Source organism: Camelus dromedarius, chromosome 21 (assembly GCF_036321535.1).
Source record: "Camelus dromedarius isolate mCamDro1 chromosome 21, mCamDro1.pat, whole genome shotgun sequence".
NCBI lineage: Eukaryota > Metazoa > Chordata > Mammalia > Artiodactyla > Camelidae > Camelus > Camelus dromedarius.
In genome coordinates, this window is record NC_087456.1 from 17,063,691 (window position 1) to 17,077,966 (window position 14,276).

A 14,276-nucleotide genomic window follows, 5' to 3' on the forward strand; every position below is an offset into this window, starting at 1 on the left:
TCATGATACCTATCCGCCAGGATAGCTAAGATAAAAAAGACAAAGGATGCCAGATTTTGTGAGGATATGGAGCAAATGAAACATTCCTATGTTGCCTGTGGTGGTATAAACTGGTATAACCACTTTGGAAGCTCAGTGGCAGCATGTGTAGAAGCTGAACATACAGAGCCAGTGACGTCAGCAGTTTCTAGGTAAATCTCCAACAGAAATGAGCACACACAGGCACCAAAAAGACATACAAGAATGGTCACAGCAGCATCCCAAATGGCCACCATCAGTACAACACATACACTGCATTATGTTTACAGGATGGAATACTATATAAAAATGTAAAAGAATAAATTACTATACACAACATACATGGATCCTATAAACGTAAAATTCCACAAAGGAATCCAGATATGAAGGAGTATATTCTTCATGAGTCTATTTTAAAAAGACTGAAAAAAAAAAAAAACCCAAGTATAATCTATGGTGGCAGAAGTTGAAATAGTGGTCAGCTCTGCAGAAGGTACTGACTTCAAAGGGGAATGAGAAAAATTTCCAAGACACTGGCAATGCTGTACATCTTGATCTTTCAAAGGGTTATATGCAAGCATTTACTTTGTAAATATTCCTAGAGCTATATACTAAAGACCTGTGCTCTTTATTGCATGCGTGATATGCTTCAATTAAAAGGTTTACGTAACCACTAGGGCATACTCATACGTACATCAGTTTAGATGGGGATGTGAGTTGATAACAATCATGTTGCGGAAGATCCCTGCGGGTGCTACACAGAGATCAGATAGTAGGAAGGTGAGAAGATACAGGCAGAGAGAAAGGAAGCTGCGGCAAGGCAAGGGCAAGGGATTAAATACCCTAAACAGGGCAGTGGCAGCAGAGAAGGGAATGAGATTCCTACGAGAGAGAATCGGGCAGAGCCTATAGAATTAGACCCGTTAGATGTAAAAAATGGAACTGTATTCAGTATCTGGTAGTAATTTACAATGCAAAAGAATATACGTATGTATATGTATGATTGAAACATTATGCTGTGCACCAGAAATTGACACAACATTGTAAACTGACTATCCTTCAATAAAAAAAGAATACAAAAAAAAAGTAAGAATGGGAGTGTGGAGTGAGTGGGTGGTTGGAAATTCAGGTAAAGGGAGCAGCTGCTGCGGGAGTTACTAGGCAAGGAGGAGACTGCAGGTTAACATGCTGCATATGAGATATAGGGAACAGAATGTATTCTATAAAGGGAATACCTCCTATATAGGGAGTACATCCTATACAGGGAATATAGGGAACAGAGTGGAGATGGTGAGCAAGTGAATTTAGAAAAACCAATTAGTGAAACTCCGCATTTACAGGAAACTTTGTCTGAAATGAAATCCCTACCTGGATTTAAGGACTTCAAGGAGGCTGGGTTTCAAAAGCACCCCACCATCTAGCCAGTGTGAAACCTCAGGGGTTATCGTCTGACTTCTGAGTCAAGGAGTGGGGAGCAGGAGGTGCAGGGAATGACTTGCGATCTCACCTCACCCTTGGAGGGCTCCGTGGCCTCGGGCCACCTCACCTCTCCATCCCGCTGTGCCTTTGCTGGGCCGACAGGCGCACTAAATCGTGACTATTTCCCAGGGAGGCCTCACTCTTGTTCTTTTTCACAATATATTTGATTAACGTCTATAGTCAGTGACTCCTTCAGAGCTGAAGTTGCTCATGGCTAGTCTCACACTTACCTGTCTGGACAAATCTTCCTGGCACTTTACCAAAAGACTAGGAAACCTTCCTTAAAAAATTAAAAGATAACCCCAAAGCAAAGTATTCCAATACAGATTTAAAATGGTTTTATAAAAATATTTCTTAAATGCAGTTACTACTTAATATGTTTCTAACAAGATTATACTGTATAGCACAGGGAAACATACACAAGATCTTGTGGTAGCTCACAGCGGAAAAAAATGTGACAATGACTATATGTATGTTCATGTATAACTGAAAAATTGTGCTCTACACTGGAATTTGACACAACATTGTAAAATGACTATAACTCAATAAAAAATGTTAAAACAATTTCTTAAATGAAGTTACTATTTAATATGTTTCTGCCAAAGGATGAGAACAGAGAAATACAATAACTACAATAACTGTATTTTAAAGATGCATAACTGTCGTACTGTGCACACATACGTGCATTAATAAAAGCCATATAGGCTCACTCTAAGTATATAGGGAGTAGCTCTGAGAAATCTGGGTCCTGTTTATCATCTCTCATTGTGAAGGAAAACCATGTGTTTTCTCATTTTGATAAGAACTCCTATTAGACATTCACAGAGCCGAAGCTGCAGTGATATATGCGGATGATTGTGAAATTCAAACACTTCTTCTGTGTGAGAAGCAATGCGTATAAAGAAACTTTAATTCATAGTTTACAATAGAAGTGGAAGCAATGACTTTATCTAAAAATTCATTAAAAGCTATTCTCTGTCTAGAGTAGCCAAATATTCAGCAGCACCTAAGAAGGCTTTTAATACACCTGGTACTGCCTAGTTTTAACTTCTGGTTGAGTTGGTAAGCTTCAGCATGGCAAGAACAGAATGTGGATGTACACAGTCAAGAAGTAACAGAATTCTCAGGCTACATCCCTCTCTTCTTAAGTCATCTGCCTTTCGTCCTTCTGGGATACTCAAACCCCAAGGACATGCAGGTAGATTCCTGAGAAAAATTATCTGCAAATACAGGCATAGAGTTAGCCCAAAGAATTCCACTCCTAAAAATGTGTCAGATAACAAATTTTCAGATAGAAATCAAACATTCAGTGGGTACCCAATTTCACAGTTTTTAAACAGTTTCAATAATCCTGTATTTCTAGTCCGTGTCTGTTGTATCTGTTAATCAACTGAACTAGATATTTTCTAGTTTCTCAAGAATATTGTACTGTGCTCAAGTAGCGTGGTGAAAAGACCTAGCTAATTCACATTTTGTTTTCCAATGCATAGAGAAAATACATGCATGGTGCTAGGTCCACGCGCCCAGCCAAGCTTTTGTCTTCTCTATGTTCTTATCTTTCCATAGGCTTTAACACTTCCAACTTTTCTTCTGCAGAAGGAAAGGCCACTTGGGCTCACTTATTTGCCTAATAGTCTGTTCCAACTTTTAGAAGCTATTTTATTTTCACTTAATAACGTGGGGAAGATGACAAGCAAAAATGCCCAGGATGTTTAAATAGCACATATGTGAGATGTAATGCCATCAGGTGAAACACACTCACGAGGGCCAACACCATAACCGAGCAGGACCCTCTGGGACCTTCCTGGCAGAGATCCCTCCTCCATATCCTCCGCTGTAGTTCCTCTCTGAAGTACCCAGGTAATAGTATCTCATGCATATTTCCTGAGTTTTTCAGATGCTAAAAATCACTATCAAATGGAAGAAATTAATGACTTGATGATCCTGAGTATGTAGCCCCCAGACTTTCTGGCGCCTAAGGATTGAGCACCATCAGCCAATCAGAGAATTGTGCAGAGCTGATCACATACCCTGGGGCTCCTCTCCCTCACCCGGCTTTTAAAAATCCTTTGCTGAAACCCTTCTGGGAGTTTGGAGATTTGGTGGGGCACAAGCACCCATCCTCCTTGCTCAGCTCTGCAATAAACCTTTCTCTGCTCCAAACTCCAACGTTTGGGTTTGTTTGGCCTCACTGTGCCTCGGGCATGTAAACTTGTGCTCAGTAACAACACCTCGTCCTCTCCTGGGGACATCCTGCAGCTTGAACATTGTCACTGGCTCACACCTGCCAATTGCCTTCAGAGGCTTACAGTTTGGATAGTAAACAAATTCAGGGTAAAATTTTTTATAAATCAGTAAAAACTCTTTGGCAGTGAGAGTTCGGTTAGTAAAGATATAGCAAAATGAAGAAATTTACTTTGTAATTATCCTGTCTTCAGGGACTGCAAGACAAACTGCAAAGTGGCCGTACAAATGGTGGCCTCCTGTGGAATTATCTTACAAGTCATGAGTTAGACTATATTACGTCAAAGAATATGTAGCATGAGGAGAATTCCCATTTGATGGGCAAGAGAAAACCAGAAATCCAATGACTGTTCTGATAAGAAGTGGCTCTTTTCTCTAATCACATCATTAAAGTGTTCAGAGGAAAAGGTTCTTCTTTCTAGTTAATTATCATCTAATGACTGGTAGATTATTTTGCATAAACTAATAGGCAACAACACTATTAAAAAAAACTCGGCAGAACTGATTAATTAGTTCTCTCATTTAAAGTATTTAATTAGGCTATTTTTCACAGTAACAATAAGAAGTGTGCTAAGTCAAATCTGTTGACTATGGAGAAATCATTTATCACTCTAAGTGGAATTAAAGGCACTGGAACAGAACACCCAGAGGTAGAGTACCATGTCAACCTTGGCCTTACCCTTTGATTTCAAGGCTTCTAATACCTTTGAATCAGCTGTTACATCACTCACTAGCTTGATTTCAATACTTTGAGAAGTCAGCTGGAGCAACTTTTCGAAGAGACGTTGACCCTAGAAAAAATATTCAGAAACAAAGTCAGAAAATCTAAAAGTAGGCTATTTTAAATAGGAATAAATAAACATTGAAAATGAAAACAATTCATTCAAATTTAAAAGGCAAGCACTTCAGCGGTTACTATTTATGGAAAATTCTTTCAAGAGTTGATAGAAACAGTAGTAGTTCAAACACAGATTACATTGGTTTTTGAGTATTGTGCGACTCACCAATTATTGCAATAATCACCTCAAAGCTACAATGCAAATCTACTCTTCTCTTACTTTTTCATGAACTCTGAAGTTATCTACACATGAAGAGATAGAGAATATTAAACAGCTGTGGTTAGGTCCAGAGAGACTCAGATTCCAGCTGGTTTTCCAACTTAAGAGCTGGATTTCTTAAGAATAGGAGGGTAAGTGTGTGTGTGTGTTCATGTACGGCTAGGGAATTGTGCTGTGCACCAGAGAGTGACACAACATTGTAGACTGCCTACACCTCAATAAAAAAAAATCTGTATTTCTTAATCTCACTAGTTTCCAGTTTCTTCCTCAGTAAAATGTAGATAATATTAGTATATACTTTAAAGGGTTTTCGTGAGGATTAAGAGTTAGTAGTAGGCAAGTATCCCTTAAACGTTTGCTATTGTGAGGGTCATCATGGCTACTTACTATAGTGGTAGGGATTTGTCTAAATTCAACTTGTTTAAAACTTATTTTATTGAATTCAAGTTATGTTCTGCCTAGAAATCTAGAAGTATTAGCCCAGCCTGAAAATGACTGAAGTAGAAGACCAAATAAAAAATAAAGGTTTTCCTTATAAGATTTTCACAAGCATATAAATTTTATAGTAAATTTTAGTCTCTGGGAGACTCTGCATAGTGGTAGGTTCACAGTCATTGTATCATCTCAGGCGAGTGAGTTGCAACGCTGCCCCGTTTATTTTCCCTTGTGCGTTTTCCCAGACTCCTCCTTGTCATAAAAGTGAACTGGTCTTCTTTTATTGGTTTTTCAGATTTTTGTTTTTGGCCACAAACTCAAATGCCTTCAGAGGCCAAACGGACAAGAAGGCTTTGGCCTTAATGGCCCCCAAGTGGCAGAGTCTTGACAAGAATGGATTATTGGTGCTGATTATGTAGAAAGGATCTGAAGACTGATAAGAGAAGATGGCTGAAACGTCGATGTAGAGCAGTGATTCCTGCGATGCAGCCTCAGAAAGGAAAGAAGCCAAAGATCAAAACCCTACAGCTCTGGAGTATTAAGGAGGAGGGAGCTGGGGAGCCTGTGCCAAGATGCCAGCTGACAACAGGGAAGAGTGTCTGGTATAACCCAGCCGCACTCCAACCTGGAGCCAGTGCAGCACAGCTAAAGCTCCATGCTCCCTGGGCATTGGAGGATAGAGGAGTTGCCCCCATGTCAGGGATGGAGGCTTCCTTTTTGTTTGACTAAATGTGCTGATAAAGGATGCCCAAAGCAGAACTCATCAAAAGCGACCAAATTACTCTGCATGCGGAGCTTGGCTGCAGCCTCCCCACAAACCAGGTATTCCTCCAAGGTGTGCTGAATGTGTGCATCAGGCAGTTGGGAATTGCTTTTTTAAATAAAGAGGTGAGAGGAGAGAAGGGGAAAGAAAAAGAGAGACATAGGAGGAGACAGAGAGGGAAGAGTAGGGAAAAAGGCAGCTGTTGATTTGCTGATTTCAGGGTCTAAGTAAATTTCCAGTTTACTATGGAGAAGGGAGGGCTTGTCAGTGAGAAGCTCAGACACTAGATACGAGGGAAGACGCACTTGGTGGGGTTTTCCTGCAGACAGAGTTGCCACCAACATAGCCTCCTCTCTGCCAGCTTTGTCACTTTGCTGAGTTGTGACTATGCCCTTGTCACACACCCTTGAAGGCTTGGTGATGTCTGCACAGCCCAGACTCATGGTCATCTCATCATCACATTAATTGTGTTCTTCACCTTCACACAGGGAAAGGGCTTATGGACTTTGGGTGTTCTGTGAGACCCCACCGTTAGTGAGCCAGTATTTTTAAGCAAATTTTTTTTTCCTCATCTTAGTAAACAGTATATTTAGCACAAATGAAACATAAGAGATCTTCTATCTGTGTTTCTGGCTCTGTGCCTTAAATTGATTCCCACTGTGTTATTTTTGTAAGATTTAAAATGAAGACCAGAGCTCTCCAACATGAATGAAAATAGAAACTCCAAAAGCTACAGAGAGGGGCAGACTGTCATTAAATAAAGCTTATTTTTATTTTTACTTCAATATGTGCTGATTACTTACGCCAAGGATTCTTAACATTTTAAATTATAGTGCTCAATCTAATGAACTCGCGCTCGGGCAGAACTTCTACACTTCTACGTAAGGCAGAACTTCTATTAAATCTCCCCTCTTTTCAATGTCTTACTTCCTGGTCCACACAGTATTGCTAAGACATTCAGAATGCTGTTACCTCCAAAGGTATGAAACACTCTATGCAGAGATCTGCAGTAAGGCCTCCTGCTTTCTGAGTTAAATTCACTTATTGTGTTTTCATAATGGAATAACAAAAGCCCCTTGGCTTTTAAACATCAGTAGTTTAAAGACTTGCAAACATCAGCCAACATCTCAAACTTAAATAAATCATCCTGAAGACAGTCAGTGGCTTAGGCAGGTTGACCTCCTTTCAGCCAATTTTTCCCTGATGTCTGCAGTAATCTCATGACAGACAGCCTGGTCCTGGAGAGGAAGCTGTACCCAAGGACAGATGTCCAGCTCAGTCCCTTTGTGACTATGAAGAGGCTGCTGAACACAGGGAGCCCTTTCAATCCCAAGAGAGCAGGGGTTATAAATACTGCCTATTTCTGTTGACCCCAGACAACTCATGGGCAGGATGAAATGCCACAGCAAAATGTGACAGGAAGAAACAAAAATACCAAAGAGAAATCAGAAGGAAGTCATGCTCCGTAAGCTTAATTCTGGAGATTATGTAAAATATGGTGATGGTTTTCAAACCTGTTTTAACAGTTGAACTCTTTGTTCAAATGAAAACTTAAGCTAAGCATCTCCATCAATCAGTCTCTGCCCTCCTGTGCAGAATCCCCAGGACTTCACAGAACACAGCTGGAAAACCCCTGAAGTTTACCCCTTCATCAGACTGAGGTATGATGTCAGAATCATCAGGATACCAAGATTTAGAGTATAATGTCAGAGCTGGACGACACCATTGAGATCAGTAGTCTATCAATCTCCCCACTTTATAAACAAGGACTGAGGTCCAAGAAAATTAAGTGGTGTGTCGATGTTCACAACAGTGTAGTTTTTGCTCCATGACCATTTCTGTTATGTTAAAGTTGGAAAGGAAGGGGTATTTGGGGGAGAACATTATCCCCAAGCCACTCCCTCTCCTTTCCCCCCCAGCTCTGGTATAGTCAGCTCTTCTGAGTTAAGATGTTCTGGGGCTGGAAGGCATTTGATTACCGGCAGAGTCAGTCTCTGGGTATCCATGTGCCTGTAGAGCCATCCTCTGTGTCACATGAATGTCCAAGTGCTTCCTGTTCTCCAAGAGGCTGGGCAGGAGTTGGGGCAGCCTTGCTAGGCCTGGAGCTGGGAGTGTGAAGCATCAAAGGGAGAGGTGTTCTCCAGGTGCCCCAGTGAGGGACAAGCTGACCATCTAATATGGCCCCTCCTTCACCTGAAAGGAACCACTATTGATCTGATAAAGTCAAATATCAACACATTTAAGAGGACCCAACAAGGGAGACGCTTGAACACAATGAGTACCAGGCTACTCAAGAAGACAGGAGCTGGAGGAAAAACACAGTGATGAGCACTCAAGGGCAGTCAAACGTGGCTGGACTAATACTCAGAGATTTTCAGAACTAACTAAAGAACAGTATGGCCAATAAGGGTGGTAAGTGGAGAAAAGAGTGCTAGATAAAATAAGGATAGGTAACATGTGGCTAATAGGTGTAGTGGAAGAAAAAAAAAAGAGACAAAAAGAATATGTTTGCAAATAACAGGAGAAATCATTGTCCAACTTGAGGAAAGACCTGAATTTACATGTTGAAAAGTTGGAGGCAAATGTAATGTGGAAAGTCACATCTAGGTACATTCTGTAAAGTTAACCAATACCTAGGGAAAAGAGGAATTCTTAACAAACTTTTGGTCAAATACGAAACAACAAAAAACGTCACCTATCAAGGAAAATGGATCAGACTGGTGTGGAGCTAACCATCGGCAATACCAAACCAGCATTTGGTGGTGACAGACCATGGGAGAAAAAGACCGAAGCCCAAGAATGCTTTACCCAGTCAGGGATTTTACCTGCCAGCGCGAAAGAAAGAACTATTTGCAGATATATTCAGATTTAGAGACTGCACTACCTACATTACCCATATGAGGAACATATTCAATGAAGGACGCTAACCAGACAGTAAATAACACTAAAAGCCATTAAGGAGAATGAAGAGGAGCGGAAACAAGTGGTGAGCAATGTGACATGGATAAGTGTTTGATGTATTTGCTAATGAAGGATTCTTGAAGAGATATAATAGAAAAGAACAAATCTGACTCCATATTAGATCTGTTCCTTTGTCTTTAACCCTCTGTTTCCTGGGCTTAGTCATACTGGTTCTGCACCTTTTGTAAAAGAATGTTGCCTACAGCCTGAACTATACAGTAGAGCCCATTCTCAAGACTGGAATCTTTAAGGGTATTAATACTTTTCCCTTCATATAAAGATAAAAAGTTGCAGAATAGAAAATAACTTGTGACTTGCTGGAGGGTTTCAGGGACACCATGACCTGACCTACCTGGACAGCTGCAAGAACAAAGGGTTCTGACACCAAGAAGTTTGCAACAACCATATTGCTTCCTCCCACTCAGGAAGCCCACATCTAGAGATACATCCCAAAGAAACAAAAGCACCAAAATGTGTGTGTGCATGCACGTTGTGCACATGTGTGTATTTATGACTACATATGTTAGCTAAGCTATTATCATACACACACAGGATAAAAAGTATGAACAAAGCCATCCCTGTCGGGGGCAGATGAAGAGAGATGAAGAAGCTCATCGTGCCAATAAGGGGAGAGGAAGTAGCAAGGAATTAATATCAGGAGCGGCGTGCTTACTGCAGGGACCCGGGCAGCTGGACTCCCGCGGTACTAAGAAGTCGCTCTGACGTTGCTCCAGCGTCTGCTCTGGCTGCAGAAGGCAGGCAGACAACATAATCGTGGCAGTGCATTCAGGAGCACAGAGGAGAGTGTGGATGGCACTGCAGGAGATGGTGGCCTGGGACGTGACTGGGGCAAGGGAGGAATGCCAGGATGGGCCACACAGTCTGGCTCTTCCACAATCACTTGCTCTGAGAGGGCAGAGGGTCCCACACAGAATGGAGGCTGAATGCCTTCAAGCCCTCACTGCCAACAGTCCCAGCTTCCCAGGGGAAGCAACCATGAGGGTTTTCTACATGCTCCCTGAAAAACGCTACGGTCTGAAGAAAGCAGGTCCCTTAGTCCTCTTATCCCACTTGTGAGAATGGATCCTGAGCGAAAGAGCAAAAAGAAAGCAATGTTTTGCACAGAGACATTTACTGCAGTAGAATTTATTTCAGAAAAAAAAGAAGTAGCCTAAATGTCCGCTAATAGAGAAACAGCTATGTACATTTAATTCGGTTTATCTACTACATTGTCTATCATGCAGCCTAATTAAAATAATATTTACCAGGGTTTCTAATAACACGGAAAGATGCTCATGGTATGACATTCAGTTCAAAATTAAAATACAATTTTCTTAATTTGAGCCTACGTATGCAATTATGAATAAAATATAAAACTATTAAAAAAATTTTCTTCATGATCACATGATTTCATTTTTCTTTCATTTCTCTGTAGTTTCCAAATTTCCTGTAGTAAGAAACTATTACTATTGCTATAAGAAAAAAAATTCAACCCAACCTATTCTTTTTAAAAGAAAGTTCCAAAAACATAAATTGACCATAGGAAATATGGAGTGAAGGTCTAGAGAGAAAACAATCAAGCGTATAGGTAAATAAAACTAACATAAGATAACTTTAAAGAAAAGTCATTATTTAATGCCAATACTTGAGAAGAATGTCTTTTAGTTCATGATTTATTCATGCCTAAATGATTGGATTTTAAAAGAATCAAAGAGGTTAAACTTTTGCTAATCGTAGTGCTTATGAGTTTATATCACAATGATGATTTCCCTTAGAAATATATTAGAGGAGGGAGGGTATAGCTCAAGTGGTAGAATGCATGCTTAGCATGCAGAAGATCCTGGGTTCAATCCCCAGTACCTCCTCTAAAAATCAATCAATCAATAAACCTAATTACCCCCCTCCCCTACAAATAAAATTATATTGAATACTCTTATCTAATATTTCAAACTTAACTACATTGGCCCTCAGTATTTTAAAGTGACACTGTAGACTGATTTCAATATGTATTATGTTATATAAATATAAGTATATTGTTACTTTCTTATATATTGATATCAAATATATATATACAGGAAAGCAAGCAAGAATGTAATTAGAATTACTCAACAGCTGGGGAAACGACAGCACAGAGAAACAGCAGGAATTCACTAAGAAAGCACAGCACTGAGGGAGGACCGGAAACCACAGGAGCCAGGGGGCTCTGACGAGCAGCCGAGCAGCCGAGATCAGAGACGGAGCTGCACAGGCCTGCTCGCTGGCAGCTCCTTTCACGGCTGCTCCACCGTATTCTTATCATTGGTTTCTGTCTCCCCCACTACTCTGGGCTCCATAGGGGAGGGACCGTTGCTCATTTGATTTTGTATCCCCAGCGAACAGCACAGTACCTTGATAAATGTTTGTTCAATAAAGATACGTTCAAAATCACTCTGTGGCCATATTTCAAAAAGGAGAAGGCCAGTTTATAAGCATTTGCTGAGTGTTGATTTTGTGGAACAGGGAAAAGATGCTGCTTTGAAAGACAGGGACACTCTTTCCATAAGGTGATGCTATTTTCACGCTGACACTGCGCCAGGAGTTGGTTTTTCAGCCTGGAGATGAGAGGGCTGAAGATACTCTACTGTTGGACATCCACAAGCAATAGCTGTGCACCCTTGTCTTCCCGGCCATCTGCTCGACAGCAAAGCTAGAGAATAAACACGACACAAGCCCTAGAGCCCTGAAGTAGGTGGAACATTCAAGTAGAAGCTGCCACCTTTTTATATAATCACGGAGAGAACAACTGGAATAAACAGGATGAAACAGAAACAGATAAAATTAGGTTGACAAACCGAGCAGGAAAGGGATCGACCTGGCCCTATCGTGACATCTGTGAAACTCACACGCTGTTCATTAGAGTGGGACAGTTTAAAGCAGTGACTCCCAATCCTGGCTGCCCAAGGGAGTCTCCAAGTAATCTTTTAAAATGTATCAAAGCCTGAGTCCCTTTCCAAACAGTCTAATTTTAACTGATCTGAGTCTGGGCATCAATATATTTTAAAAGCTCTCCAGGTGATTCTGACTGGTAGTCATGGTTGAACACTGTCATACTTGGAGAACAGGCTGAGAATCTACTAGAAAGTATGCACATTTTCCTTTCTCCTTTCTTCACCTAAACCTTGAAGAACAACTTGAGTCAGTATTCTGGGTAGAATTATCTTCACCTCCTGTAACAGAAGTTGAGAAGTTGACGGACAGCTAAAAGATATTCCTGCTCTAAAATGAGAAAAGGAAATTCCTGCACTAGAAAAACAAAAACAAAATGAAAACAGAAACTATCTTTTATAAGCTCCATCATTTGTTGTTTTACAAACATCACCTAATCAAATTACAAAGCAATGAGGAAACTGAGGATTGAAGGGATTATGACATTTGCCCAATGTGACCACAACTACTAAACTAGTGGTCACGTCAAATGTAGCTGGTGCCAACCCTATGGTCCTTCCACTGTAGCACGTGCCTCCTGCATAATGCTGCTAGTTTGCCTTTTCTATAAACCCAAGCTTTGAGAACTGAAAATAAACAAAATAATGGATTCTAAACTGAGCCAAATAACAACAGAGCATTAGTATGTAACCTAATTATGTTTCAGTTAATTTTTACATGTTTTATTTTTCCCTATAGCCGCCTCCCCCTGCAATACAAAAGAGACTGCAGGAAGTTTGCCATAATATAGTAAAAACGTATTCAAGTCCTCAGATCTACATCGAAGAAACAAAGGATGAAATGTGTGTTTTCCATGTTGTATCAGAATGTCCTGCCTTCTCTAGCTGCCTCACTCCAACCTTCTAATTACAATACACCAACCTCTTAATTACAATACACCAATCTCTTAATTACAACAGGTTGGAAGAATTTCAATTATTCTGAAGGATCCAGTCTCTACCAACTATGCTCACCTTCTTTTAGGCGTAACTCAAAGCAGGAACTGTTCTCATTTTATTTTTCCCAGATAACACAAAAGTTAGTAAAAAATAAAAGAAATTCTAATTAAATATTATGATGATGTTACCGGATATCTGGAAACTTTTATCAGGCTTTTACACGGCAATGGCACTGTTAAAAACAGAATTATCCTGGGTTCCAGAAATACCCTTGTGTTGTAAAGTAGATGCTGACTATTTGCAAGGAATGACTGAAAGGTCCCCTTCAATAGACTTGGAGAGGGAATGGAAACCCACACTGGAAGACCAGAGATGGGAAAGAAAGGAAGAGTGGGCTTAGAGAGGCACTGAAGATGGAGAATCAGTAAGATGGTGGAGATGGAGAATGAGAGGCACTGGTGTGTGTGGAGTCTTGGCTAACCGCCCCCCACCAGACATTCTGGGTCAAAATATGAAGTGATAGCAATAGAAGGACAAGGAAAAGGTTTATAAGTCAGGTAAAACAAAAGCTCTTTCCTGTTGGCTAACTTACATCTATAGCCAGGAAGAATGTTGCTAGGAAGGAATGAGTGGGCTACAAGACAGAGCTGGAGACCCAGGTCACACATGGATGCACTGCTTACTCAGCTGACGGCAGGGAGTATCCCACCAACACCAAAGCGAGATTACCGGATGTTGCCTGGTTATAGGGAACTTCAATTCAAACAGAAACAGGGAACAGAACACCAACCAACGGATCAACCAACAAAAATAAGAAGTGGCTATAGATTTGAGAAAACCATGTTACTTCTTGGGTATTCAACATGACAGCTGTGCATAGGGATATATATGTATGTACATATGTATGTCCGTATGTATAGATAGATGAGTGAGAGCAAGATTCTGTGTGTATGTACATGTATGTGCAGAAACTTGTAAGTAACAAATAAAAGCCAGAATTCCATATATAATGATAATTTGCCTAATTCTTCTTATCCACCCAGAGTTTCACATTTGTAGAAGTTATATTCCTCTTTTAATTTTACACGGTAACCATCCTGGTTTCTAGCACAGTGTATAACACACAGTAAGAATTCATTATTTGTTACTACAATTAAACTGACTTGAACTAGAGTTGCAGTGTGTATACAGATAAGTAAATGTGAATGATAACATTCATAAATTTAATAGCAAACACACAGCCACTAAAATGGTCAAAGACTGTTCTATACTTTTTATATATGTTAACTAATTTAATCTATACAACAATCTGTGGGGTTAAGTTCTGTTATAACCTTGATTTTGCTGACGAGAAAACTAAGGCACAGAGAGTTCAGCATCTTGCTTAAAGTCACATAGCTGGTAAGTAGATAAAAAGAAATCTGAGCTATACTCCTGACTCATTTCTACAGTCTG

General features: G+C 40.3%; 1 protein-coding gene across 3 annotated transcripts in view; it reads right to left on the reverse strand.

Annotated features, from left to right (window-relative positions):
- The window catches only part of PLD5 (phospholipase D family member 5), a 213,747-nt gene that overhangs the window by 75,823 nt on the left and 123,648 nt on the right, over nucleotides 1-14,276 (reverse strand). For 2 of the 3 annotated variants that reach the window (XM_031438542.2, XM_064477213.1), the window contains one exon: nucleotides 4,421-4,532. In XM_031438542.2, coding sequence (XP_031294402.1) covers nucleotides 4,421-4,532 — 112 coding nt within the window. Of the gene's footprint in view, nucleotides 1-4,420; nucleotides 4,533-14,276 lie in introns of those variants that run through there. The other variant, XM_031438543.2, reaches the window with a different exon arrangement.